Source organism: Dasypus novemcinctus, chromosome 1 (genome assembly GCF_030445035.2).
Source record: "Dasypus novemcinctus isolate mDasNov1 chromosome 1, mDasNov1.1.hap2, whole genome shotgun sequence".
Lineage (NCBI taxonomy): Eukaryota > Metazoa > Chordata > Mammalia > Cingulata > Dasypodidae > Dasypus > Dasypus novemcinctus.
The window spans coordinates 203,786,745-203,813,585 of record NC_080673.1 but is presented as its reverse complement, the minus strand read 5'-3'; the positions used below and the strand labels follow the sequence as shown (position 1 = coordinate 203,813,585).

The following is a 26,841-nucleotide window of genomic DNA, read 5'->3' as shown; positions in this document are numbered from 1 at the left end:
CTGCCCCGGGCTCGCAGGCCGAGGAGGGAGAGCAGGAGGCCACCAGGGCCCCCAAGGGCCAGTTGCGCCACTCGCTGTTCATTCGGCACATATGGGCGCCTGCCCTGCGCCCCGCAGTTCCACCGGTGGCCCTCTGTCGTCACGGAAACCAGGAACCCACACCTCAAGGCTGCCCCCCTCCAGGCCGCAAGCAGGAGGGCGAAGCAGTTTTCCCTGGAGCGGGAGCCGCCCGAGGGGCCCCAGGGGAGGGAGGAGGGGCTCACCTGTGAAAGGGCCAATGACCCGCACGCCGCCCCCCACCACCCCCAGGGAGCAAGCGGCTCTGAGACCCTTTCCTCTCGGTCAGGAGGGGTCGGGGCCAGGTCAGGGGTGACCTGCCCTGGGGGAGGAGGCGGGCGGGGCTGGTCTGCTTCTCACCTGGCGGGTTTGGTGCCGAAATCCTGTCCCCACAAGCCTCCAACGCCGGCAATCCCCGAATGGAAGTGCTGGTCGAGAATCCTACCCACCTGCCCTTCATTCCACCCGGTCCACCCACCTGCCCACACCTGCTGGCCCAGGTATGCGTCCCGGCCTCCCCCGCAGCTCCCTGGCTGCTGTCACCCCACCTGGCTGCTCCCACGGGGAGCTACCCGGCCCATGCCACGCTCCGGGCCCGGCAGGCCTCGCCCCTGCCCATGCCAGGCCCTCCCTGGCTTCTCCCGCAGAGGCGCTCCCCTGGGGGAGGCCGAGACGCTGGCCAGGGGGTGCTGCGCTCGCACCCCTCCCCTGGGGTGCCCCCTCTTCCCGGCCCTCACCAAGAAGGTATTTCCGTAGCCCTCCCTTGGGCCCCGTCAAAGGCAGCACAAGAAGCCTGCGAGCAGGCCCGGTCTGAGGTGTCACCTGCTCTTCCCACGTGCCGTGCCCCCCGGCCTGCTGGCCCCCTGCACCCCGGCCAGCCCGCGCCCACCCGGGCCGTGGCCCTGCCCTGCCCACCTACCCTTTTTTTAAAACACATTTTTATAATGAAAGTTAATTAATAGATCACATGGAAACTTACATTAAAGGAACATGAGGTTTCCATATACCCCGCTCCCCACCCCCACCCTATCATTTTTGTAAATTGTATTTTGAAGATATACACATCACAAAAAAAAGGTTACCTTAAAAAATACAAGAGGTTCCTGTATACCCCCCACTCCCCACCCCACTCCTCCCACATCCACAACCTCTCATCTTCGTGGCACATTCATTGCATTTGGTGAATACATTTTGGAGCACTGCTGCACCGCATGGATAATGGTTTACTTTGTAGTTTACACTCTCCCCCAGTCCACCCAGTGGGCCATGGCAGGACACACAATGTCCAGCATCTGTCCCTGCAGCACCACCCAGGACAACTCCAAATCCTGAAAATGCCCCCACATCACATCCCTTCTTCCCTCTCCCTGCCCTCAGCAGCTACTGTGGCCACTTCCACCACATCAATGCTACAATTTCCTCCATTACTAGTCACAATAGTTCTTAAGTCCACTCTAGTCCATACTCTATTCCTCCATCCCGTGGACCCTGGGATGGTGATGTCCACTCCACCTCTATATCAAGAGGGGGCTTGGGACACAGGAGTTTATATGGCTATGAGTCTCCAAAAAAGAGTTGGGAGGTCATCAGAGGGGTCGTGCTTATGTCTCAGCAGGACCCCAGAGACAGCCAAAGTAGATACAACCCCAGGTACTGGTTCTCCTGAGGGCTACAGAGACCCACAGGTCCTATGGTCATGGCAGATGGCTCTGGAGTTCAGTGCCATGTCAGTGGGCCCTACTTTGGAATTTGTGTTCTGAGTGTGGTGGAGCTGGGCTCAGATGTGACCTTTCTACACAGGCCTCTTCTCTCACTTTTACTGAACCTGTGGTTGGCACTGGGGTTGGTGTATAACAGGAAACTTGAATCTCTGGACTGTCCATGTGCCAGCTGGGCCCTGAGCCTCAGCAGACTTGCCACTCCTACCCTCTGGTTTATTGGACTTACCCCGGCCAGCTAACAGGGAAGTGAAGAAGGTCAACCACCACACCAGGGAGCCAAGAGTGCCTACAGCTGCAAGCAGGAGAATGGCATCCAGCATCCAGATAACGTTTTTCAAGCATATGGGACTTGTTTCTCGAACATGCTGTTTAGCATTGGTGACAGGGTGTGGGGTCCTGGCGGTTTGCTGGGTCTTTCTCGGTCTTCTCTGGAGGTTTGGGATCACAGCAGTGTGTAGCAACCAGCTCTCTGCAGACTGGTAGGACGAGTCTGGAAGCCGCGCTGGCGCCTCTGCTTGCAGGCCCTGCTCAGCGCCCACCCACCCGCAATCCCTCGCCACGGAGCACTCCCCACAGAAACGCGCGAGGCTGTCTCCTGAGACAGTCACAACGTGCAGAGCGGCGACATTTGAATAATCCCGAACTGGAGATGCCCCCACGGCCAGTCCACGGCGGATGAACAGGTGGCGGGGCGCCCACCTCAAAGTACCCGCAGGCGTGTGCGCGGACGACCTGCAGCTGCGCGGACTGGTCTCGTGACGCCGAGGGAAAGGCTCGCGCACAGGGGAAATGAGTCTGTGGTGAACAGAAAACCATAAAAGTGGCTGTGCAGTGACGAAGTGCAATGGGTGGTCCTGGATTGGAAAAGAAATGCCAACAAAGGCCCACCTTGGACCCCTGATGAAGAGTGGACACGGGCTACGGATGAGATAATGGTGTTGGGTCAATGTTATGGCCCTTGACTTTGGTAAATGTGCTGTGATTACATACTGGCTCGGCTTGTTCTTAGGAATTGTGCATGAAGTAACTGGGGACAAAGGACACGATGTCTCCAATCTGCTCTCAGTGGGTTATGAAAAATAATATGTCAATGTGCGTGTGTGGATGGAGAGATAAATATACAGATAGAGGGTTAGAGAGAGATAGATTAATAGGTGATAGACAGATGGATAGATAGAGGGTTAGAGATTGATGGATGATATAGATGGTTAGATAGTCGGATGGATGGATGAGAAAGATAGATGAGAGACAGAGGGAGGGTTGAGGGAGGGGTGGGGGAGGGGGAAGAGGGAGAGAAGGGCGAGGGGTGGAAGGAGGAAAGGAGGGAGGGAATGGTAAAGCAAATGACACCAATGTATCTGGGTGAAGGGGTCCTTGTACTATTTTGCAATTAATTCTGAAGTTTGAAATTATATCAAAGTAAAATGGGGGAAGCGGACGTGGCTCAACTGATAGAGCGTCCACCTACCGTGTGGAGGGTCCAGGGTTCGATCTCCAGGGCCTCCTGACCCGTGTGGATGAGCTGACCCACGCACAGTGCTGCCGCACACAGGGAGTGCCATGCCACGCAGGGGTACCCCCACATAGGGGTGCCCCACATGCAAGGAGTGCACCCCGCAAGGACAGCTGTCCCACATGCAAAAAGTGCAGCCCACCCAGGAGTGGCACCGCACACATGGAGAGCTGACGCAGATGACGCAACAAAAAAGAGACGCAGTTTCCCGGTGCTGCCTGGTAATACAAGCAGACACAGAAGAACGCATAGTGAATGGACAGAGAGAGCAGAAAACGGGGGGGGGGTGGGGGGTGGGGGGTGGGAGGGGGAGGGAGAAATAAATGAAAATAAATCTTTTTAAAAAAAAGTAAAATGGAACCCCCCAAACAAGAAGGATGGGGAGCCACCAGGACCCCTCACATTGCCGGGGGAGGGGGCTCAGGGAGCACTGATTTGGGAAACTGTCAGTATCTACTCAACATATGCACACTCTGGCCCAGGGAATCCTCAGAATCAACCCCACAGAGATGGGGAGACTCGTATACCCCAAGATATGCACAGAAAGGTCCAGAGCAGCAGCTTCCACGACAGCTCCAAGCTGGAAACCGTCCACCTGCCCCCTGGGGTGGAAGAGACAGACACACCTGCGAGCTCCCCCAAGGCGATTCACCCGCAACCCTGCAGAGAAATGAGGGTGCGGACCTGCAGCTCCACGCCGCAGTGCTGGAGGGAGCTCACAGCCCTCGCTGGCCAGAGCGCCGAGCGTGTCTCTGCTCTCAGGAGCTGGAGTCGTGCTCCCCGGGGCAGGGGGTGTGAAAGCAGGGGGGGGCTTCAGGATCTCCCCCTCCTCTGCTCTGGAGCCAGGTGCCGGCTCAGTTTGTGAGACTTCCTTGAGCTGAACACTGGGGATTTGTGCCGTTTTGTGTATATACAGAATATCTCAACAAAAAGTGAGAAGTTTGAAGCTCCAGAAGAAATGACTCACATATAAGTTTTTGTTTTTGCTTTTTTAAGATTTATTTTATTTATTTCTCTCCCCTTCCCCCCATTGTCTGCTCTCTCTGTCCATTTGCTGTGTGTTCTTCAGTGTCTGCTTGCATTATCAGGTGGTACTGGGAAACTGCGTCTCTTTTTTGTTACATCATCTTGCTGCATGAGCTCTCCGTGTGTGCGGCACCACTCCTGGGCGGGCTGTGCTTTTATCACGTGGGGTGGCTCTCCTTGCAGGGCGCACCCCTTGCACGTGGGGCTCCCCTATGCGGGGGTCCCCTTGCGTGGCACGTCACTCTTCGTGTGCAGCAGCACTGCACATGGGCCAGCTCACCACAAGGGCCAGGAGGCCCTGGATATCGAACCCTGGACCCTCCATATGGTAGGCAGATGCTCTATCAGTTGAGCCATGTCCACTTCCCACATATACATTTTTAAAATAAAAAATTAATACAGTAAAAAAATGCACAAAGGGCTTGAACTGACATTTCTCCAAAGAAGATATACAAATGGCCAGTAAGTCTATGAAAAAATGCTGGATATCATCAGCCTTAGGGAGATGCAAATGTAAATCATAATGAGATAGCCTTTCACCAACCAGAATGGCTACTATGTAAAAAATGAGAAATAACCAGTGTCAGTGTCGGAGAGGACGTGGAGAGCTAGGAGCACCTGTTCGTCGTGGGTGGGAATGTAAAATGGCACAGCGGCTATGGGAAACAGGTCGGCAATTCCTCGGAAAGCTCAACAGAACTACTCTGTGGCTTGGCAATCCCACTTCTAGGTATATGACCACAGGAACTGAAAGCAGGGGGGCTCAGACAGATATTTTTACACCCATGTTCACAGCGGCACATACACAACAGCCAAAGGGGGAAGCAGCCCAAGTGTCCACTGAGAGGTATGAACGGTGGTTTCTACGGGCACTGAAATACTCTTCAGCCATAAAAAGAGGTGAAAGGCTGAGACACGCAACAACACGGGTGAACACTGAAGATGTCATGTGAGCGAGATAAGCCCGAGTGTTGTAGGATTTCACTTACTCAATATCTAGAATAGGCAAATTCATAGACACAGAGAGTAGATTAGAGGCCCCAGGGGCCAAGGGAGGGGAAAGGGCGAGTAGGTGCCTAATGGGCGCAGAGCTCCTTTTCGGGGTGATGGATGGCAGTGATGGTAGCACAACATTGGAAATGTAATTGACACCACTGACCTGTACATGTGAATGTGGTTAAAGAGGTAGAGTGGACATCGCCATCCCAGGGTCCTCAGGATGGAGGAATAAAATACGGATTAGAGTGGACTTACTAGTATTCTACTATGGAACTACTGTGACTAGTAATGGAAGAAATTGTAGCTCTGATGTGGAGAAGGTGGCCAAGGTAGCTGCTGAGGGCAGGGAGAGGAAAGAGGAGATGTGGTGTGGGGGCATTTTCAGGACTTGGAGTTGTCCTCAATGATACTGCAGGGACAGATGCTGGACATGGTATATCCTGCCATGGCCCACTGACTGGACTAGGGGAGAGTGTAAACTACAATGTACACCAAAATCCACGCAAAGCAGCAGTGCTCCAAGATGTATTCACTAAACACAATGAATGCACCAGGATGACGAAAGAAGTTGTTGATGTGGGAGGCGTGGGTGTGGCGGTGGGGAGTGGGGTATATGGGAACCTCTTATATTTTTTAATGTAACATTTTAAGTGATCTGTGTGTCCTTAATAAAAGATAATAAAAGATTTCAAAAAATGGGGAATTCTCTGTTAGAGGCTAAGTTGCCACAATAACAATTAAAGCAAGTAAAAGTCAATGAATAAACACAGAACGTAGGAGGTGGGCCCTGTGCTAGGCTCAAGGAGGGCAAAGGTGAGAGCCATGCGGCCTCTGGGAGCCCGGCATCCGAGCACGGAGATGGAGGGGGCGGGGGTGGGAAGCACGCGCGCCGGGCCGGCGGCTTCTGCTCGCTTCAGCCCTGCACCCCCGTCCTCTACCCTGGAGCGGACGCTCCATTGACACCAGAGCTGGGCAGAACGGGGCGCCAGCACGAGCGCCAATCCCGGGCTAGGCCGCCCCGCACCACGGCCCCAGCTGGGTGCCGTCTTTTATGCTCTCTCCCCCCAGCAGGGGGGCAGCCCCGCCCGCCTGCTCCCACGTGGCCGCTGCACTCCCAGGCCCCGGGCCTGACCCACATAGCTGGGCGCCCAGCCCAGGGAGGCCAGCGGGCGTGCCCGCGCCGGCTCACGCCCACCCAAGGGGCACAGCCGCTCGTCCAGCCCTGCCTGCTCTGGAGGGGGAGGGAAGGGGACAGTGCGGAGGGGCGGCCAAAGGCACCGCGGCTCGGGGAGTCCCCAGGCAACCAGGAGGCTCCATCTCAAGGCAACTGGGCGCACCTGCCGAGCACTCACTATCCTGCCTGAGAATGAACCCCCCGCCCACCGTGTGTGTATTTTCATCGGGCACTTAGTGCCTGTAAGGACATCCTGCCCACACCTGGCCTTGATAGAAGGTTCCCGAATGAGGGGCCCAGGAACCGTGTCCTCAAAGGTGGACGTGCTCCCTCACATTACAGGTTAGGACACGAGGCTTGACAAGTCTAACTTCCACAGGTGCAGCCGGGGCAGGCCGGAGCTGGCACCGGAACCAGGCCAGGTGCACAACGTTTAAGGCCAAATGCAGGAAACGGCAGCCGCAGGAGCTGGCCAGCCACATCCCCTTAATCCTCCGGCCTGCAAGGGGAAGAATGGACTGCCAGGGTGGGCCAGGGCTTCGCCTGGCGCCCTCTTCTCCTTGGGCCTCCCAGAGTGTGACCAGTCCTGGGCTCAGGGCAGGGGAGCGGTGGCCCGGCAGGGGGCTAGACGTCTGGGCAGGGGGCCCCACGGCGGAGAGGAGCCGTCCAGGCGCAGGCGGGGCCGGCAAGGCATGCCGGGGCCGGCGGAGTCGAGGCGCAGACGGGGGGGCCCCGGGGCGCGGCGGGCCGCGGGGGTGGCCGGGGCGGGGCGGGCGGGTTTATAGGGCGGCGGCGGGCTCGGGGCGCGAGGTGGCAGCATGCGGTGGCTCCTGCTTCTGCTCCTGTGGGGCCTGCTGGGCGCCGCGGCCGGCCTGGCACCCGCGTCTGGGGACTGCACCCCGGGTTCCGCGGCGCGGTGCCGTGACCTGCGGGCCGCCGCGCGCTGTGGGAACGTGCGGCACTGCCGAGCCGTGTGGGCACGGCCCGCCACCCGCTCCCTGGCCTGCCACCTCTGCCAGCGCGCGGCGGCCACGGGCCATGAATGGGACCCCGAGGCCACGGGCGCGGCCGTGCTGGCGTCGGTGAGGAGGACCTGCGCGTGGCTGCGCGGCCCAGAGGCGGCGGCCGGGTGCCGGGGCACGGTGGATGCCCACGGTGCGGCCCTCCTCGGCATGCTCGGCCGGGACACGGGCAGCGGCCCGAGGGAGGCGTGCACGGCCCTCACGCTGTGCCGGCCACTGCAGGGCCACCTGGTCGCCCTGGGCCTGCCGTCCCCCGGCGACGCTACCGGGGAGGTGGTGCCACTTGCCACCGACGGCCGCCTCAGCTTCCGCCCTGCCTCCCCAGCCGGGTGCCAGGACTGTGTCCGGCGGGTCACTCGGCTCCAGGAGGCTGCGCGGTCCAGCCCGTTCCTCGTGGCCATGAGCCTGTGGGAGCAGTGCGCGCCCCTGGGGCCCGGCCTCGCCCTCCTCTGCAAGAGCTCCCTCCGCCGGCTCTCCGTCCCCGCCGAGGCCATGCGGACACCCATCCTGCCCGAGGACATCTGCAGGCAGGGCGGGTTCTGCCAGCAGCAGAGGGGCACGGCCCCCCGCGCCGCGGACGGGGTCCCTTCCCTGGAGCTGGCGTGGCCCGGGGCGCGCCAAGTGCCCATGGAGGCGGGCCTCACCTGCGAGCTGTGCCTGAGTGTCGTCCAGCAGCTGGACGAGTGGCTCGCGTCCAACAGAACGGAGGCGGTCATTCTCCACGCGCTGGAGCACGCGTGCGCCTTCCTGCCCTCCTCCGTGGCCCAGAGGTGCGTCATCCTGGTGGACACCTACAGCCCCTCCCTGGTGCAGCTCGTGATCCAGATCACCCCAGAAAAGGTGTGCACGGCCATCAGGCTGTGCGGCCCCCACCGGAGGCGAGCTCGGTCCTTGCCGCCACCCGAGCCCCAGCCCGTGCCCCGGCCTGAGCCCCAGCCCACGCTGCCGGCCCTGTCCCGGCCCCTGCCCCGACCTCAGTCCCAGCCCCAGCCCCCAGCCCACCCGACGCCGCCGATGGCGCTGCTGGGCAGGGAGAACCAGGGCAGCTTGTGCAATAGCTGCATGAACCTGCTCCAAGAGTCCTCCCACCAGCTGGAGAAGATGAGCGCCAAGCGCGACATCCTGACTGTCCTCAGGGGTGGCTGCCGCCTCCTGCCCTTGGCCTACAGGATGAGGTGCAACCAGTTCGTCACCAACTACAATACGGCGCTCCTCGAGAGCCTCAGGTCCTTGGTGGACCCCGTCACCATGTGCAAGCGGGTTGGCGCCTGCCACGCGCCCAGGAAACCGCTGCCGGGCACCGACTAGCGCGCCCCGGGTCCCAGCTCCCGGGGCGGCAGCCCCGAGGCTGCCCTCTGCCACGCCCTGGCGCGCTGCCGGCGCCACACGCGGAGAGAGGGGGCCGCGCCAGGGAGCACGCGTGACTGTGGGGACCCCGTGCTTGCTCGTGCCGGCCCCAGGCTCACAGATGAGAAACTGAGGCTCGCAGGACGGAGGCCAGGAGGGACGGGGGCTCAGGTGCAAAGCCAGATGGCTCCCGCCCCAAAGACCTCCTCTTCCTGCCGCCACCGTGTGGCATTGCTGTGGCCTTTGGGGAACGGAGGAGACGCCAACCAAGGTCCCTCGGGCTCCGGCCTGAGACGCCCGCAGCCTGTGCCACCGCCGTCGGGCTCGCCACCAGGAGCCGAACGGGGGGAACGGCAGAGCCAGCAGAGGTGGGAGGCGGGCGGCAGGAGAGGAGTGGGTGCAGAGCTGGGGCCTCCTCCGAGGGGCCGGGGAGGCCTGGGGTCCCGGCCACGGCCACGCCACGGGCTTAGGCCTGAGTGGCGCGAAAGGCGTGTCCAGGGGTCTTTTCCGGGGAGCCCTCCGGGGCCCTGGCCTCCTTCTCCGAGGGCACGTGGGCTTCCGGCGCGGGCCCCCCGCAGGGCCTCGCTCCCTGCTTGCACCCCAGGCTTTCACCAGCTGGTGACGGCAGAGAGAGCCCAGGGCTGTGCTCCCAATCGGGGGGCAGAACGCGCCGGGGGACGCCTGCGGGGGGTGAAGCGGCTTCCGGAACGTGCCGCACCGAAGCCCTTGGGCCTGTCCGAGCCTCAGCTTTCTGGCCTGTGGAACGGGGATGGCAAGACCTGCCTCAGGGGGTGCTGGAGAATTCCAGAGGTCTGCGAGCCTCCGTCCCCCAGACACCAGCAGGATCCCCTGTCCGCTGGCTCCTGCCAAGCCCACTGTAGGGGGTCAGGGGTCTCTGGAGAGCCTGGCGGGCAAGCATTTTGTAAACCATGAAGCATTATCCAAACGGTGTTTGCTGTTCTTTTGTTCTCATGGAAGGCTGCGGCCCACAAGCTGCCCTAACGCCCCCTTGCCTCGAAGCCTCATGAGGATGCCACCTCCTCCGAGAAGCCCACCTTGATGTTCTGAGCCTGCTCTGGCCACCCGCTGTGGGGTCCCCCCTCACTGAGCTGTCGGTATCAACCCCTCGGGGCCAGCTGCTGGGCGTGCCTCAGGCTGTGTCCATCTGCCCAGCCTGCAGGGGGTGCTCGGTCACTCTGGGCCCCCTTTTAACGTGAGGCCCGGGTTGGGAGGTCCAGCAATTGACCGCAGATGAATTACCCTCTTGAGTAAGAGGGGAGCTGCCCAGGCCTGGGTGGCAAGCCCGGGGGCGGGCGTCCTCTGGAGGGGCCGTCGAGCAGGTCGGCCCTGAGCTCCCGGTACCCCCCTGGAGGCTGGGGAACCCCCGCTGACAGGTGCAGGACCCCTCACCTGAGACTTCCTGCCACAGAGGCCACCTGCGGGGGGCCAGGGGGCCTGGTGCCCACATCGGCAGGGCACGCCCACACCGACCCTCCAGGCTGAGCCCACCCGGCCTCCCCCAACCCAAAGCAGGCGGCACTCATGGGGGGAGGGTGGCCCCTGAACCCCCCACTCCTCCAGCCACGCCCACCCAGGCCACGCTACTCCCTCTGACCACCGCGCAGCTGCCCACCACGTCCGCTGGCCCGAGCGCGTCCCTGTGCGAGCCGGCTGATCTCAGTGAACGTGTCCCGGAGCACACCCAGCCGTGAGCCCCCCCGGGCAGCCCTGCACCCCCCGACGTGGCCCCTCACTGCCTGCGATTACACTCGCCTCCACCAAAGCCTTGGCCTGGGGGCATCTTGCTCACCCCGTCCAGGAATCCACTCTGTGGCCCCCCCGCCTGGATGCTCAGGAGAGGTCTGTGGGGGCCAGGCGCCCCAGAGAGGGAGGAGCAGCCGAGCTGCGCCCCACGCCTGTGACACCAGCTGCCACTTGGCCTGGACAAGCCCCTGCAACCTGACCTGAAGCTGCTCCCTTCGCAGGGCTGGGGGCCTCTCAGGAAAGGGACGGGTGCCCACGGTAACCCCGCCCGAGAGGGGACAGCAGCCCAGCAGGAGGCGGATGGGAGAGCCTCCCGGTGAGGATGGTAAACTGGGCACAGCCGTCGTCCCCGGGGAGGGAAGGCTGCACGCAGCCAGGCCAGGCAAGAGGCCTTCCCTGCAGCCCGGCCCCGGTGGACAGCACCCCGTGCCTTCTGCCAAAGGGGGCTGGGCCCCTTTGAAGGCCCCGATAAGCCAGAGGCTGGGAAGCGCCGGGACACCACGGCTGATGACCGCCAGCCTTCTCCATCCAAATCCCAGGATGAGAAGGTTTGCAAAGAGGGACTGTGTGTGTGTGAGATTTACTGAGAGGGAAGGCAGTTTATCCACAGAAGCTTCTAGCTGCAGGCAGAAGCCCCCGGGGGCGTCCTACTTGTGGTTAATTCACCCAGCCTGGGCGCTTCTGGAAACCGCAGGGCGGTGGGCTCAGGCCGTCGCCTCGCCCTGCCAGCAGAGGAGCACCCCAAATGCACGAGAACCCCCACTCACCTCACCGAGGCTCCTTCCATGCCAGACATGGCACCCAGACCCCCGGGTGGCTTCTCTCCACGGCCACCCGTGGAGCTGGTGCCATTATCATCTGGTCCATAGGTGGGAAAAATGGCCCAGAGAGGTTAAGTAACTTGTCCAAGGCCACACAGCTCAGTCGAGCCCAGGAGGAGCAGGGCCATCATGCCCTCCACCCCTGAGAGGCTCAAGTTCAAGTCCTGCTCCACCAGGCCACCAGGGCCTCTGTCTGATACACCCAATGGGTGCCCTGCCCCCTCTCTGCTGCCGTTTTCCCATCCAGTTCCTTCTAGATACGATTCCCACACTCACGGGGAGGGGCAGGTAAACGTGCCGAGCACGGGCGCTCGGACTGCCGGCCGCCTGCAGGGTGGAGGCCAGGGCCGCGGGGAGCCCCCGATCAGCCTCTCCTCAGGGACAGAACAGGACAGGGCGAGACCAGGGACTGCTCCACCTGCCACACCTGGGTCCAGGTGATTTGCAATCTTCCCGCAGGTGCAGGGCGCCTGAGACACGAGGCGAGCACACACAGCCGCACGGCCTTTTCCTTCTCGTTATTGTCAGCTTTGTTTATAACTGTCTGAACATCTCTGCCAAGCAAAGTGGGTCACGAGGGCGGCCGCTCCCACGGGGATCGTTGGCGGGTGAAGCGCGGTTTCCGCGCAGGCGCTCCTAGGGCCCCAGGACTCATCCCGCCACCCCGGGGAGTCGGGGCATGGGGGCCGGCCCTGGCCGAGCATCTGCAGCTTCCTGCGGTGGGGACAGCGCGGGGGCCCGGCCCAGCCCGCCTCCGAGAGACCCTGAGCCTCGAGGTCGCCCCCCTGGCCTCCATGTCCAGATGACCACGTGTGGCCATGGACAGACCCACCGCCACCGGCTGCTGAGTCAGATCTAAATCATGAGAGTGCCTGGGAGACCCTGAGGCGAGAGAGAGAGAAACAGGTCAAGAACGAAAGAGGGAGAAAGAGCCGGCGGAGAGCTGGAAGAGCCAGCGCCGGGCTCTCCTCTCCGAGGCCTCCTCTGTGGCCTTTGAAGCACTTGGAAAGCGCGGCGCTGAACCCCGTGGCACCCAGCCGAGTGGCCGTCCCAACGGTCAGCCAGGCCACCGGGTCCTCCTGCCGGCCCAGGGCTCCTCCCAGGGCCCCTCCCAGGGCAGCACAGCCAGCCGCAGCCGCGCCCCCTCGCCCTCGCCCCCGCCCCGCAGGCTAAGTTGGCAGCTGCTGGGGGCTTCCATTTACGCACGACCCTTTCAGGGGAAAATAACAGGCTGCAGAGAACTGACCCAGCCTCGGCCCGCTGGAGCCTGACTCCTCCCGGGATGGGCGTGAGGCTCCCCTGTGCCTCAGTTTCCCTTCTGTAACCTTTGGAGGTTGAAGGCTGGAGGCAGAAACAGCCCCTGGGGCCCGGGGGCGTGGGCAGAGCCCCGAGCTGCTTGCTGCGAGATGGTCAGCTCTGAACTGGGGACGGTCAGTAAAATCACTTCCAAGCCTCTGCCGGCCAGACAAGGGCCACCGGCCTCGACCGCCGGCTCCGTCCTGCGCCCGGGCGTCAAGACGACTGTTAGACGGCTCAGAAGCCCGGATGTGTCTTTCCAAATCCTCCGCCAAGCTCGGGCAGGGCCAGGGGCCGCTCTAGAGCCGGGAGCCTGAGCAGGGAGGGGGTTGCTTCTCCCTGGAGCCGCTGCCATTTATTTAGGAGGACAGGAATAATTACAAATATAGGGGCAAGGGTCGCCACTCCCGAACCAGGTCTGCCTTCCCGCGGCGTCACTGCTCCCTCACACCCCTGCAAGGAGGCCGGGCCTGGGGTGTCAGCTCATTTCCCAACAGGACTGTCCAAGAGCTTCCTAGTTAAGAGGAGGCCAAAGTGAGCCGGCGGCGAGCTCGTCATCCAACGGGGCTGGAGGCCACAGAGGCATAGGGACACTGGAGGCAGGCTGTAGGGGACGGGCGGAGGCAGGCGTGAGTGACGGAAGCTGGCAGCCCCGCCAGCACGCTGCAGCGCCCTGCTGACCTCATCCCCCAGCCCCCAGCCTCCAAACTGTGAGGAAGAAATTCCCGTTTTCGTGGCCAACAAGCGGGTATGTTGTACGGCAGTCCTGACAGACGCACGGACATGGGGCAGCGACTGAATCTCTGACCACAAGGACAGCAGGAAGGGGGCAAGGCATCTTGGCAAGACCCCTGGTCTGTGTTACCTTCCATAACGGGCACAGGAACCTCGAGAGCGGGCTCAATGCCCATTTTATAGAGCCGGGCACGGCGAGAAGCAGCGTGGCTGCCCAAGGCCACACAGGCACCCGGGGCCAGCCCAGGGAGTCCCCGCGGTGATGAGGGGCCAGGAGCTTGCAACAGACAGCCGAGCTGAAAATACGAGCCGCTGGTGTGGCGGTCCCGGCTGGAGCCGATTTTGATTTGGAAGAACGTGAGAGTCTGGAATGTGCAGGGGTCAGGGGAGGGGTCAAGGGCAGGCTGTGTGAATTCCACACATCTGAGGCTCAGACAGTGGGGGGCTGAGCTCAGGCACAGGCAGGGGCAAGGGCGGGAGACGCGCCGGGCAGCCGTCCCACCCCCTCCTCGGTCCCGCATCCCCTCCTGGAGATAGGCCCCCGCTCCACGACCCCCTGGGAACAGATGCCCGCGGTCCCAGGAAGCTGGGGCTGGCACGTCCTTCCTGGCCGGGGGACCTCGAGGCCAGGGCAAGGCTGTCTGAGATGACGCATGGTAGGGCCCTGCCCCCATCCCTTGTCCCTCATCCCCCAGCCGAGACCCTCCCGGGAAAAGCCAGCAGGCGGCTGTCGGCCAAGAGCCGCTCTGGGCAGTCTTCAACTCTGCCGGGCTGCCGGAGTGCAATATTCCAGAAATGCGTCGGCTTGTACCGTGGGGGTCATCGGCTTTCAAGCCTGCAGTTCTGAGGCTGGGAGAAGTATCCAAATCAAGGAATCATCAGGCCACATTATCTCCCCAAAAAACGGCGGCCGGGGATCCCAGACCACTCCGTCACCCGGCAAGGCGCACGGTGGCATCTCCCGGGCCCTCCCGAGCCCCGCTTCCTTGCCTGCGGCCTCCTGCTTCCGTGGTCCTCTCTCGGCTTCTGGGTGTATTCCTTGGAATTTCGTTCCCTCATAGAGGATTCCCGGGAGAGGATTAGGACTCACCCTGGGCCACGCCTACCGAAGTGGCCTCCCCACGAGGTCCCACGTCTATGGGGCCACACCCACAGGACAGGCCAGCCTTAGGAACGTGCTTTTCTGGGGTCCACAGAGTCTCCAGCCACCAGAGCCAGGCCCTGCCGGGGGCCAGGTGGGACCAGAGCTAGATGCCCCCTCCCCTGCAGGCCACGAGGAGGTGGGCTCAGCCCAGAGGAGGGGTCTTTACCCACGCACCAGATGACCTTGGGCAAGTCGCTAGATCTCTCCAAAAGTCCACCCCCCCTCACTCACAGGATCATGCGGACCCAGAGTTTACCTCCCAGGGGGCCTCGGAGGCCCGGCTCAGCCCCTCTCTGGGCAGACGCAGGCGGTGGCCAAGAGGCTTAACGTGTACCACAGTCCAGCCCCCTCCCGGGCAGACGCAGGCGGTGGCCAAGAGGCACAGCAACTTTGCCAGGTGCCACGGTCCGGGCTGGGGGCCAAAAGCTGGCCAATCCTCCCCGCCCACCACAGCCCCCCATTCCCAGGGGGCTTCTGAAGGGAGATGCGTAGGGCCCCGCTGCCCCGGGGAGAACCGGCTGTTGGAGGGGGCAGACTCGGCGGAGGCCCTGGCCGGCCGGCACCCCTGCCCCCGCTCCTCCTCGCCCGGGGAAGCTCCAGGCTGCAGGCCTGCGGGCCAAGGCTCCTGGGGCAGCCTGGCAAACCCCCTGGGCTCTGCGGGGCAGTGGCGTCCACAGACCACGGCTCCCCAGGAGGCTGCAGGGCTTTGGGGTCCCCGTGAGCGGCAGGTGCCAGCACTAGGGCGTGATGAATGGCCACGCACGTCCCTCCCCGCTCCCCGGGCAGTGCTGGGAGCCGACGGAGAACTTCCACCACGGCAGCGGGCAAACGCTGCCCGTCGGCGCTTTTCTCCCGGACGCTGGTTGACAGACTTTCAGGGCTCGCTGCTGCTCCTAAATTTGCAGAATCAGGGAGTTGGAGAAAGCCTCCTCCCCAGACAGAGCCAGGGGCCGCCCCAGCTTCCCCGGAGCTGCCGCCGGCACCCTCAGGTCCCCATGGAGGTCCGCGGACGGAGGGCAGCTCACACACCACACCCCCCGCCTACAAAGTCCAGGGTCTCGGCTCTCAGGAGGGCCGGCTGTGTGCCAGTGCCACCCTATGCCCTGGACATAAGCACACACCCAGACAAGGGAGCTGTCCCTGCGTCGGCCGTGCAGTGGCCAAGGCACAGTGCCCACTGCCAATAGGAAAGTTTTAAAATGAACCTTGTCTGTAAAGCACATCTCCATGAAGAACGAATTTAGGGAGGCAGATGCGGCTCAACTGATAGAGCGTCCGTCTACCATATGGAGGGGTCAGGGTTCAAACCCAGGGCCTGCTGACCCGTGTGGTGAGCTGGCCCACGTGCAGTGCTGCTACATGCAAGGAGTGCCGTGCCACGCAGGGGCGCCCCTGCATAGGGGAGCCCCACGTGCAAGAAGCACGCCCTGTAAGGAGAGCTGCCCTGTGTGAAAAAAGTGCAGCCCGCCCAGGAGTGGTGCCGCACACACGGAGAGCTAACGCAGCAAGATGACGCAACAAAAAGAGACACAGATTCCCGGTGCCGCCAGATAAGGCAAGCGGACACAGAAGAACACACAGCGAATGGACACAGAGAACAGACAACGGGAAAGAAGGAAGAGAAATAAATAAAATAAATCTTAAAAAAAAAAAAAGAACATTTAAATGCCAAGATTACGATGTGCAGGGAAGAGGACACAGCGTGGAGCGATGGTAGGTAGTGGGGGGTGCTTAAGGGGGGACAATCAGGGCCGGCCTCTCTAAAGGGGGGCTGTCATTGGAAACCTAAGAGGAGCCCCACATGTTGGGGACTGGTTCCAGGAGGGGGGTCGGCGAGGCGAAGTGGGAGAGGAGTGGATGGTACACGTGGGTGATGTGTGCACAGTGGGAGGAGTGGCTGGAAAGAGGGGGGCCCTGCCCTGCGTGCGGCCCCCGGGGCGATGGGGAGCCACGGGCCACTTACGAGCTGGGCAGGGGCAGCGGTGGAGAGTCACCTGCCCTATAACTTCGTTTAGGCCACGGGGTGGCAGGAGTGGGGGCAGGGAGGCCCATGTGGGGGCCGGCGCAGGGGACCGGGTGAGGGACGTGGGTGCCAGCGCGGGGCGCAGGGCAGGCTGCGTTCGGGAGGAAAGCTGCCGTGTGCTGACGGAGCAGTTGAGGAACAAGAGGCTGGAGAGGAGGGGGTCTCTGGAAAGGGGCCCAGCCCTAACACAGAGGGGCCCGGAGCCTGCCCTGCGCCCCCCGGCTGCGCTGTCCTGTCCACGAGGCCCTCGGCCCACAGCCCTGCCGGGTCCAGGTGCCGTCGCTCGGGCAGGGGAGTGTCGGTCCAAGCAGAAGGCACGGGCAGGGCAGCCTGGGGCCTGTGATCCGGAAGGGGTGCGGGGCCGGGAGCATGTCCCCGGGGCCTGGGCCCCCCATCCCAGAGGAGGGAGGGCTGTGGCCAGTCGAGGGGACATGGCGGTGGCAGGAGGAGGGCGGCCAGAGGGGCAGAGGGGCAGGGAGGGGTGTCCACCTATTGAACGCAGATTGCGCGGCCCTCTGGGGTCCCGGGGGTGGGGGCTCTTCCAGACAATTGGGGGGGCTGTCTTCCAAACTGCGGGGCTCGTGCAGGGGAAACAAGGATGGGTGGTGCCACCCAGGTTGGAAGCTTGCCATCCGCTCTCCTCCCCCGCAGCGCACTTTCGTCTCATGAGTGGAGTCAGAGGCTCGGGGTGGGGGACGAGGGGAGCGCCTCGAGGTCATGCCAAGGGTGAGTGCCAACCTCGGGCCCATCCCTCCGCCTGCCTGCCCCCCACCCCGCAAACCTGTCGCCCGGGGCCATTCTCAGGACAGCAGGAGGCAGGTGTGACAGTCCAGGCTCTCCTTCGCAGAGATCCCTCCAGAACAGGGGAGGCCAGACGGGGGGCAGGGGACGGGGGGGGCACGGCAGCCAAACCCACGAGAGGCCCGGAGCAGGTTGGGGGGGGGGGGCAGGGGGCAGCGGCCCCCTCAGTGCCTGCTGGAGAGGTGTGAGCTGGGGACCTCAGGGACGCGCGCTTGCTGCGCAAACAGACCACACGCCTCCATCCTGCCGTGGCTACGAACGCCAGAGCCACTGGAAGAGCGACGTTGGGCGACGACGAGAGCCAACAGGGCCCAGCACTTTCTACAAGCCGGGCACTGGGCTGAAGAGTTGACATCCAGCGTCGGGGGCCCCACGATCCCCATTTTACAAATGAGGCAATTGGGGTTCAGAGAGGCAAAGCCACTTTTCCAAGGCCACACAGCTCACGAGAGCCACAGCCAGGCCCGGAGCTCAGCCCTCCTTGCACAAAGCCTGCACTGCTCACCTGCTCTGGGGTAGGGTTTCAGGAGAAGGACACGGAGACACAGAGCAGGGGTCTCCCGGGAAGAGGCCGGCTGACGGGGGCACAGGGCCAGGGGCCGCAATCCCCCACACGGCCGCAGAGCCCAGAACCTTCCATGCACCTTCAGTCAAGCCCACTCTGGGGCCCCGGACAGCACCTTTCAGCCCAATCCTGGGTGGGCAGGAGGTGCACAGCAGTGCCGCAGCAGCCAGCGGACGGCTTTGGGGACTGGGCAGCGCGCCCGGGGCGCCGTCTCCAAGGAGGAAAACAAACCCAAACAGAAGTGACGGCGAGCGGCAGCTGGGGAGCAAGCGGGCGGCGGAGCAGGGGCGGGCTGCCGTCCTCTCGGGGGGTGGGGGCCGGCGGGGGCGCCGGCGGCTCAGTGCTTCGTGAGCCCCCTGGCTGGGCCTGGCATCGCACGGGCTGCGCGGGCCCTGGGCTGCAGCGGGTGGTGGGCTGGCAGGCAGGGCACAACAGAGGAGGTCCGGGAAGGGGCCTTGGGACCCCGGACCCCCCAATCCCACAGGCTCCTCCTGAGGGAGAGGTGCTCACTGCAATGGAGGTTTATTTGGTTGGTTTTTTTTCCTATCTTTTTTTTGCCTTTATTCATTTTTTTAATATTACATTCAAAAAATATGAGGTCCCCATATACCCCCCACCCACCTCTCCCCACTCCTCCCATAACATCAACCTCCTCCATCATCATGAGACATTCCTTGCACTTGGTGAATACATCTCTGAGCACCACTGCCCCTCATGGTCAATGGTCCACACCACAGCCCACACTCTCCCCCAGTCCACCCAGTGCGCCATGGGAGGACACACAATGTCCAGTAACCGTCCCTGCAGTGCGAAGGATGTTTTAAAACTGCGAGGCGGGCCTGTGCCAGCGGGGCCCTGAGCCTCAGCAGAGTTGCAATTCCTACCCTCTGCTTTACTGGACTTGCCCCGGCCAGCTAACAAGAAGGTGAAGAAGGTCAACCCCCACACCAGGGAGCCAAGAGTGCCTACAGCTGCAAGCAGGAGGAGTGCATCCAGCATCCATGTGGAATCTGAGCCCCCTCTCGATACAGAGGTGGAGTGGACATCACCATCCCAGGGTCCACGGGACGGAGGAATAGAGTATGGATTAGAGTGGACTTACTGTATTCTACTATAGACTTACTGTAACTCCAGTAATGGAAGAAACTGTAGCGCTGATGTGGAGACAGTGGCCATGGTGGCTGCTGAGGGCAGGGAGAGGGAAGAAGAGATGTGATGTGGGGGCATTTTCGGGACTTGGAGTTGTCCTGAATGATATTGCAGGTTCAGATGCTGAACATTATATATGCTGCCATAACCCACTGAAAGGACTGGGGGAGAGTGTGAGCTACAGGGTAAATTATAATCCATGGGGTGCAGCAGTGCTTCAGAATGTGTTCACCAAATGCAATGAAGGTGCCACGATGATGGACGAGGTTGTTGGTGTGGGAGGAGTGGGGTGGGGGAGTGGGGGGTATATGGGAACCTCTTATGTTTTTTAATGTAACATTTTTTGAGATTATATATCTTCCAAAAAAATACAATTTACAGAAATGGTAGGGGTGGGGGTGGGGAGTGGCTTATACGGGAACCTCTTACCTTTTTTAATGTAACGTTCCTTGTGATCTATTAACTTTAATTTTAGAAAGTGCTAAAATAAAACCGCGTGGCGGGAATCCGGAGATCTCAGGGGTGCGGGCTGGCGGGTGTGCAGCGCCCCTTCTAGCCTCGCCGGCCTCCTCCCTGTGGCCCCGCAGGTCTGGCTCTGGCCCTGCCTGGGCAAGTAAGAAGCTTCTGGAAGCTCTCCAGGACACCTGGGCTCCCCTGGCCTGCTCAGCCCACTGGACCACAGCCCAGGCTGGGCTCTATCAGTACCAGCCAGGCCACCTGGGGCTGGGGCAAGGTGGGCCCTGGGTCAGTACTGCCCCTGGATTGTCTCCTCAATGGCCCACAACAGCCCGTGAGGTGGGAGGTGTCACTGAGCCCATTTTACAGATGAGGACACTGAGGCTAGAGGCGGGCCCGAGGCCACCAGGCCAGCCCGTGGGAGAGCCTGCTGACCTTTCCCACCAGCACCTGGCTGCTTGCGCGCAGTACACACCCTGTCCCTCCCAGCACTGGGGGACCAATTTCCCAGACTTCCTTGCACATGAATGCTGCCACATGACTGGGTTCCAGCCAATGGACTGCAACAGCAAGGCCCCCGTGTGTGCTCCTCTGCGTTCTCGTCTCCTCCGCCCGCCAGAGTGAAGGACTCCTAGGGACCCTGGGCAGGGGGGAAGGGTGGGGGGGTGGAGGGGGGTCACATGGTGGAAGGAGCCCAGGCCCCTGCACCAGTGCTTAGGAGAGAGACGCCCAGGGAAGCCCTGGCTCAGGGCACCCCCGTAGGACATTGCAGGAGAGATCAACTTCACTATGAACCACTGGGGCTGTTTGTTACAGCAGCCAGCCCACCTGACTAATACAGCTTGCTCCCTCTGGGTGCATCTCCTGTCCCTATTTCCCTGGGACCCAGCACATCTGTGCCAGGTCCCTGGATCAGTGCAGAAGACTTGCTTATCCGAGAAGGACTTGCCAATCTGGGCCAAAGTTGGGAGGACACAAGCTCATCTTAGAAGACAGTTTGCCCAAAACGCCGATGTTTGCAGGGAAAAGGAGAGCAATGCTTGAGCTTCCACAGGAAGAAACCCACATGCCCCAAACAGCACACGTCCTTGATTGCAAAGACTTCCAAACGGAGAGGGAGCCGAAAGGCTTGAAGGAAAACCACGGGTGGGGCAAGGTCCACAGAGGCTTGGTCAGATGTCAGAGGTCACCGGGCTCTAGCACCTGCTCCCAACAAGGCTCACACAGTCTCCCAGTGTCCAAGGCTACCCAGTCCCCACGGCTACCCAGTGCCCACGAGCAGCCACCGCCTGGAGGAAGGGCTGCCCGCAGGACGGATTCCAGACCTTAGTTCCGCCCTCGGGACCCCACAGCCCTGCCCACTTCCCGCCTCCTAGGACAGACCTGCTACCTCCCCCAGCCTCCTCTTGTCCAGCTGGAACCCCCATCAGCCATGTGGTCACACACGGAGCCCTCCCTGCACCCACGGCCCTGGTGGCGGTCCTCCCACCACGATGGGGAGGGTCACTGCCCCAGCCCTGGAATCGAGACCTGCTCTCGTGACCTGCTTTAGCCAGGAAAATGTGGCAGAACCGATGTCCTGTGAGTTTCTCGGAGGCCTCAAGAAACATCACACACTTCCACTCCTTCTCCAGCCTCAGCCACTGGTGTCCACGTCCAGGCTGGCCTGCTGCTGCAGGAGATGTGCGCTCCCACCGTCCCCCGTACCCCAAGCCCAGATGCAGAACCGTCTAGATGACGGGCTGCTGACTATAGCCTGATAAGTGAGCCCAGCCCAGGACAGAACATCCACCCCGCTGAGCCCAGCCCACACTGTTCATCCGCAGAACATTCTGCTAACTAAGTGGCTGCTGTTTTAATTTGGAGGAAGGTTTTGTTACACAGCGAAAGCTAACTGATACATCCCCAGCCCCGCTCCTTCGGTGGCTCATCCTGCAGAGGGTACGGCTTCCGGTCGCCCTAATTCTCCTAGACTTGTTGGGACGTGACAGCATCTTTATCTCTTCGCAGGATAGGGCGCCCAGGAGAGCCTCTGCTGACAGCCCAGCCCCGCCTCCTCCTCATCCCACCTTGCGTGCCACCTCCCACCTACGTTCAGCGTCTCAAACGCGTCCCCACTCTCTTCCACCTCCGTGCCTTCGCATGCTGGACCCTCTCGCTGAAGCACTCCCCTCCCTGTCCACCCCTTCTGCCCATCCTTCCAGCCTCGGATGGGACATCTCACCCCCAGGTGAGGCAGTTTGACCCCTAGGCTGGCTTTGTTCCCACTCTCCGCTCTCCCCAAGCGCTTCCTCCATGAGGGACAGCTTGTGTGTCACTGTGTGGGCATCGCCGGGTTACTAGGAGGGAGGGAGGGTGACAATGTCGCAATGACAGAGCTTCAGCCGACGACAGGCTCTGCATGCAGGGCTCCCGACAGGCCCGACTCCCTAAGCAGGCCTGGTCTTAGCAACTTAGAAAATAACTGAGGGAAGCGGATTTGGCTAAATGGATAGAGCGTCCGCCTACCACATGGGAGGTCCAGGGTTCAAACCCCAGGCCTCCTGACCTGTGTGGAGCTGGCCCACACGCAGTGCTGATGCACGCAAGGAGTGCCGTGCCACACAGGGGTGTCCCCTGCATAGCGGAGCCCCACGCACAAGGAGTGCTCCCCACAAAGAAAACCGCCCCGTGCAAAAAAGGCGCAGCCTGCCCAGGAGTGGCGCCACACACACAGAGAGCTGACGCAGCAAGACGACACAGCAAAAGGAGACACAGATTCCTGGGGCCACTGACAAGAATGCAAGCGGACACAGAAGAACACACAGTGAATGGACAGAGAGCAGACAACAGGGAGGGGAGGGGGAAGGAAGGGGAGAGAAATAAATTTAAAAAATAAATCTTTAAAAAAACAACAATTAAGAACAACCACCATGGGGGTGCTCCCCGAGTCCCCCAAAACCCTCCTTGGTAGCAGGAGCTCTGGGGAGCCTTCTCTGACCCACCCCTCCCCGACCAGGGCCAGCTCACGGGCCCTCCCCCTGCTAGCTTCTCCTTCGGGCCCCTCTCCATACCTCAAGGGTGGGCAAGCAGAGGACTGGCCCAAACAAGGAGGGGGACCCCGGGAGAAAGAGCCCCAGGGTGCCCTGGGGCCGTGCAGAGTGCTCACAGCTCACTGCTCACCTCACCCAGCCAGGCTCTGAGAGGGCACGGACCCATTTCACAGGGGGGCAAACTGGCCCGCAAATGGCACAGATGGCAGAGCCGGGTCTTCCAGCATCACCCCCCCAGAGGGGCCCTGCCATTCTCCCAAACTACCAGGAATGCTACATTTTACCCGAAAGCAAAACAACGTCTGCAGCACACTAAAACCAGCTCGTGTGTCCTGGACTCTGGTGCGGGCAAACTTTCTGGAGACGCTCTCCTTCGACCCAGTTCATGCCCGTTTCTAGGTGGGGAAACCAGGGCTCAGGATAGTTGAGTGGCTTTTCCCAGGCACCAGGACACTACGTGGCAGCACTGGGTGCCCGAGGGAGCACCCCGCCCCCGGGTGTCACTCGCCGTTCCCGGATGCTGTGCTCCCTGGACCAGGTTTATGGCGCCATCCTTCAAAGCACACTCAAGCAAGGGTTAGTACAGCATAGAAAACAAAGGCAGTTTTTCACATGCTTCCCACTCGGGGCGTTTTATTAAAATGCAGTAAATCCCCAGGGCGGAGAGTGACTTTATCGCAAAGGGCAGGAAATCTAGCTCTGCTCCTCCGCACGCCAAACGGGAAAGCAAGGGGGTGGGAGACAGGAACGGGGAAAGAATATGGCCCCAACCCAGACAAAGCCACTTCCAGGAGCGCGAGGGATGGGAACGCGCCTTCTCTACCGCATCCCGGACGACAGGGCTGGACCAGGCTCTGTGGGCCGAGCATCCTGGGAGATACCACTTCCCCTACTCCAAATTAGGTTCTGCCCAGTTGACTTCAATCATGCCCCCTAAAACCTGCAATTGCCTCCTCGCAGTCCCCTCCAAAACTTCAGCTAAGTTCTTGTGCTGGTCCACAAGCCTTGAGAAAACACCTACTCATGCCTCAAAGCCCCGTTCAGATATCACCTTTTCTCTGCATTCCTCAACCTGAGAGGTTGGTCATCACCCCATCAGTGCTTTCCTCTCTGCCAGGGCTTTCTTTTACATTAATGAAAATTAAAAATGACTCAAATGCCTGAAAATGGGGGCGAGGTTAAATAAATAACAGCTCCTTCATATGGGAGTATACTATACAGTCATTAAAAATAATGGTTTTGAAAGTAGGTTGGAGCACTGGAAAATGTTTACTCTCTCATATAAAATTGAGATTCAAAAGTTATAAAGCATGTATATGTTTGCATCTTAAAAAGAGTAGACAAAAACACATCAAAACATTAATGGCTGCATTGGCACGAGGTGGAGTTACTCCAGGGATTGTTTTTATGCCTCATTTATTTTATAGTTTCCAAAATCACTCTAATGGCCATGTATTACGGTTTTTTTTTGAAATAAGGTTTTTATAAGGGAGAACGTTCAGGAAAGGAATTTGGTAACAGGCATAACAAAAATCTCTTCTTTTAAAAGGGGGGGTGGTTTGACGTCACAAGGGGGGCGTCTGTTTTGAGGATAGGCCAGTGACTGCCCTGAAAGCCGCAAGCGGTGCCGCGTGGATTTTGAAGGAGCTCGATGAACACCAGGGCTCAGGTCTGTCCCAGGGCCTCTGCCATGTGCAGGGAACAGAGAACACCTGGGTCCCAGAGAAGCAGAGCGGGCCACAGCAGAGGGGGCTGCAGTCAGAGGGAAGTGTGGGACCCACGGGGGGTCCACAGGAGGGGCCTGACCACCTGGCCTCGGGGACTGGGACAGAAGACAGGACAGAGGGTCAGAGGGACCCGGGGGAGGGGGTGCCGGGACGCAGCAGGACAGAGAGCGCAGAGGGGAACCCCTTGCCGAGGTCCTGCCGAGGCCCCCCAGAAGTGCAGAGGCCTGCGGGGTTCACTCTCGGGGACGGGTGCGGGGGCGGCTTGAGCGCTCAGCAGGGATTCAGCGAGGTCGAGAGGTGTGGGGCCCCAACAGATCACCCCCTCAAATCCACACCTCCCCCTGCCCAACGCCCCCCCACCATCTGTCTCCCGTTTCTCAAAAAAGCACCCGAGATGATTTCAGGGAGCAAGAAGCCACGCCGTGGGCTCAGGCTCACGGGGTCGCCTGCGTGGGCTGGGAGAGACGTGGGCTCCTCGCGGGCTGCCGGCGTGCTCAATGCAGCGCAAGCACTGCGCGGCGCCAGAGCTGCCAGGCTGCGCCAGGAGAACGCCGGGACCTGCTCTCTCTCTGCTCGTGTTTGGGTTTTCCCTGGGAGCTCTCCTCGAGCCCCGGGGGTGCCCACCCAGCCCGCAGGAACGGGGTCCCACGAGCAGGCAGGAGGGGACCGGGGAGGCAACAGAGGGCAGACGGGCTGGGGTGACTCCTGGGGGTGACTCTCCAGGGGGCATCCTACGACTGCAGGCAGGAGCAGCTCCCACCCGGAGGCGAGGGTCCCCCCTCCCCCAGCCAGGAGCTGGACTTCCGACAGGCAGCCCAGGGTCGCAGGAGGACAGTGAGCATCTGCTGCCCACGGATTTGACCGGCATGGCGGCGTGGACGCTGGGGATGGCAGGAGCGAGCTGGGCTGGGACAAAACTGACACGAAAGTGGCAATGTGGAAGGGACTGTGTGGGGACAGCTGTCCTGGAAGAGGAGGGAGACGGTGGCACTGGGGGAAGTCCTCCCGAATGCCCCCTCCTCTGCCCAGTGGGGTGGCCACCTGGGGCTGCCCTGGTTCTCCTGGTCTGCTCACAGTGCAGACTGCACGTCATCATTAGGGGCTGTTTGCTTGTCTGTATCCCCCACTGTCAGGGGCAGTTACCATAACTTACTACAGCCCAGAGGCTGGCTGGCTGGGTGGATGTGGGTGGGTGGGTGGATGGATGGATGGATGGATGATGTGGGTGAGTGGATGGATGGATGGATAGATGGATGGATAGATGGATGGATGGATGGATGATGTGGGTGAGTGGATGGATGGATGGATGGATGGATGATGTGGGTGAGTGGGTGGGTGGATGGATGGATGGATGGATGGATGGATGGATGATGTGGGTGAGTGGATGGATGGATGGATGGATGGATGGATGATGTGGGTGAGTGGATGGATGGATGATGTGGGTGGATGGAAGGATGGATGAGAGAATGGGAGGGAAGGAGGATGAAGGGAGGGAAGAGAGAAATTGAAAGAAGAGAGGGACAGAGGGAGGGAGGAATGGGCAGTAAGAAGGAGGGAGGGAAGCAGGATAGGTGAATGGATGAAAGGAGAGAAAGGTGCATAGGTGGATGGATGATCAGAAGGATGAATGGAGAACTGAGAGGGATGAAAGGAAGAAGGGAGGGAGGGAGGGAGGAGGCCCGAGGAGGGGCGGGTGTCGGAATCAAGATGCGGAGAGGCCAGGCTTGGGGGGGTTGCTGAGGCAGTCCTCAAGCGTCCTGCGACCCTTGGGCAGCCCAGCTCTCCTCCCTGAGCCTTCGCAGACACCTCTCGCCGCAGAGCTCGACCTCATCAAAGTGTTGACTCAAACTGAACTATTTATTGAAGAGATTCAAACCCCGCAAGCGTTTAAGTCGGGCGCCTCTCTCCTGATCCCTATCTGCTCAGTCTTGTTTAAATCAAACTCAGATCTCCATGGAGATGTGAAAGCAAATACAGGGACTGCTCCGCCGGGTTGAAATGCAGCTGGTGAAAAGCCAGACATTTTAAGGTAATGGATGAAGGAAGGAAACAGACCTCGTGGACACCTCCCAAGGCCAAGGGCCTGACATGCACGATCTGCTCTTCTTCCCCCAGCGGCCCGTGAGGCTCCGGCGAGAGGCTCGTTGCAGATGAGGTGCACAGAGGGCACCCCGAGAGCCAGAGCTCGCCCCAGCTCTGCTGCGAGCACAGCCCACACAGCAGGCCTGCAGCGCCTGAGAGCAGGTCGGCGGAGCCAAGCGGCCGCGCCAAGACGTGTTCTCCCCAAAGTCCCCTTCTTCTGGATGACTGAAAGGCAAAGTACGTCATCCCTTTAATCCTCCCGTGTAAAAACTGTAGTCACAGGCACTCAGCACTCACTACCTAAAATAGGGGCTCTTTACCAGGGGTCCCCGCAGCCCTTGGGGGTACGTGGAAAGATTTCAGGGGGTCCGTGCGCTTGAATTGAAA

At 61.1% G+C, this 26,841-nt stretch overlaps 2 protein-coding genes across 2 annotated transcripts in view; one reads left to right on the top strand and one right to left on the bottom strand.

The window, feature by feature from the left end:
- Positions 1 to 26,841, bottom strand: part of SORCS2 (sortilin related VPS10 domain containing receptor 2) — a 527,745-nt gene that overhangs the window by 301,215 nt on the left and 199,689 nt on the right.
- PSAPL1 (prosaposin like 1) lies at positions 7,309 to 8,820 on the top strand. The gene is made up of 2 exons (XM_071214119.1): positions 7,309 to 8,447; positions 8,544 to 8,820. The coding sequence occupies exons 1-2, from the start codon at positions 7,309 to 7,311 to the stop codon at positions 8,818 to 8,820; spliced, it is 1,416 nt and encodes a 471-aa protein (XP_071070220.1).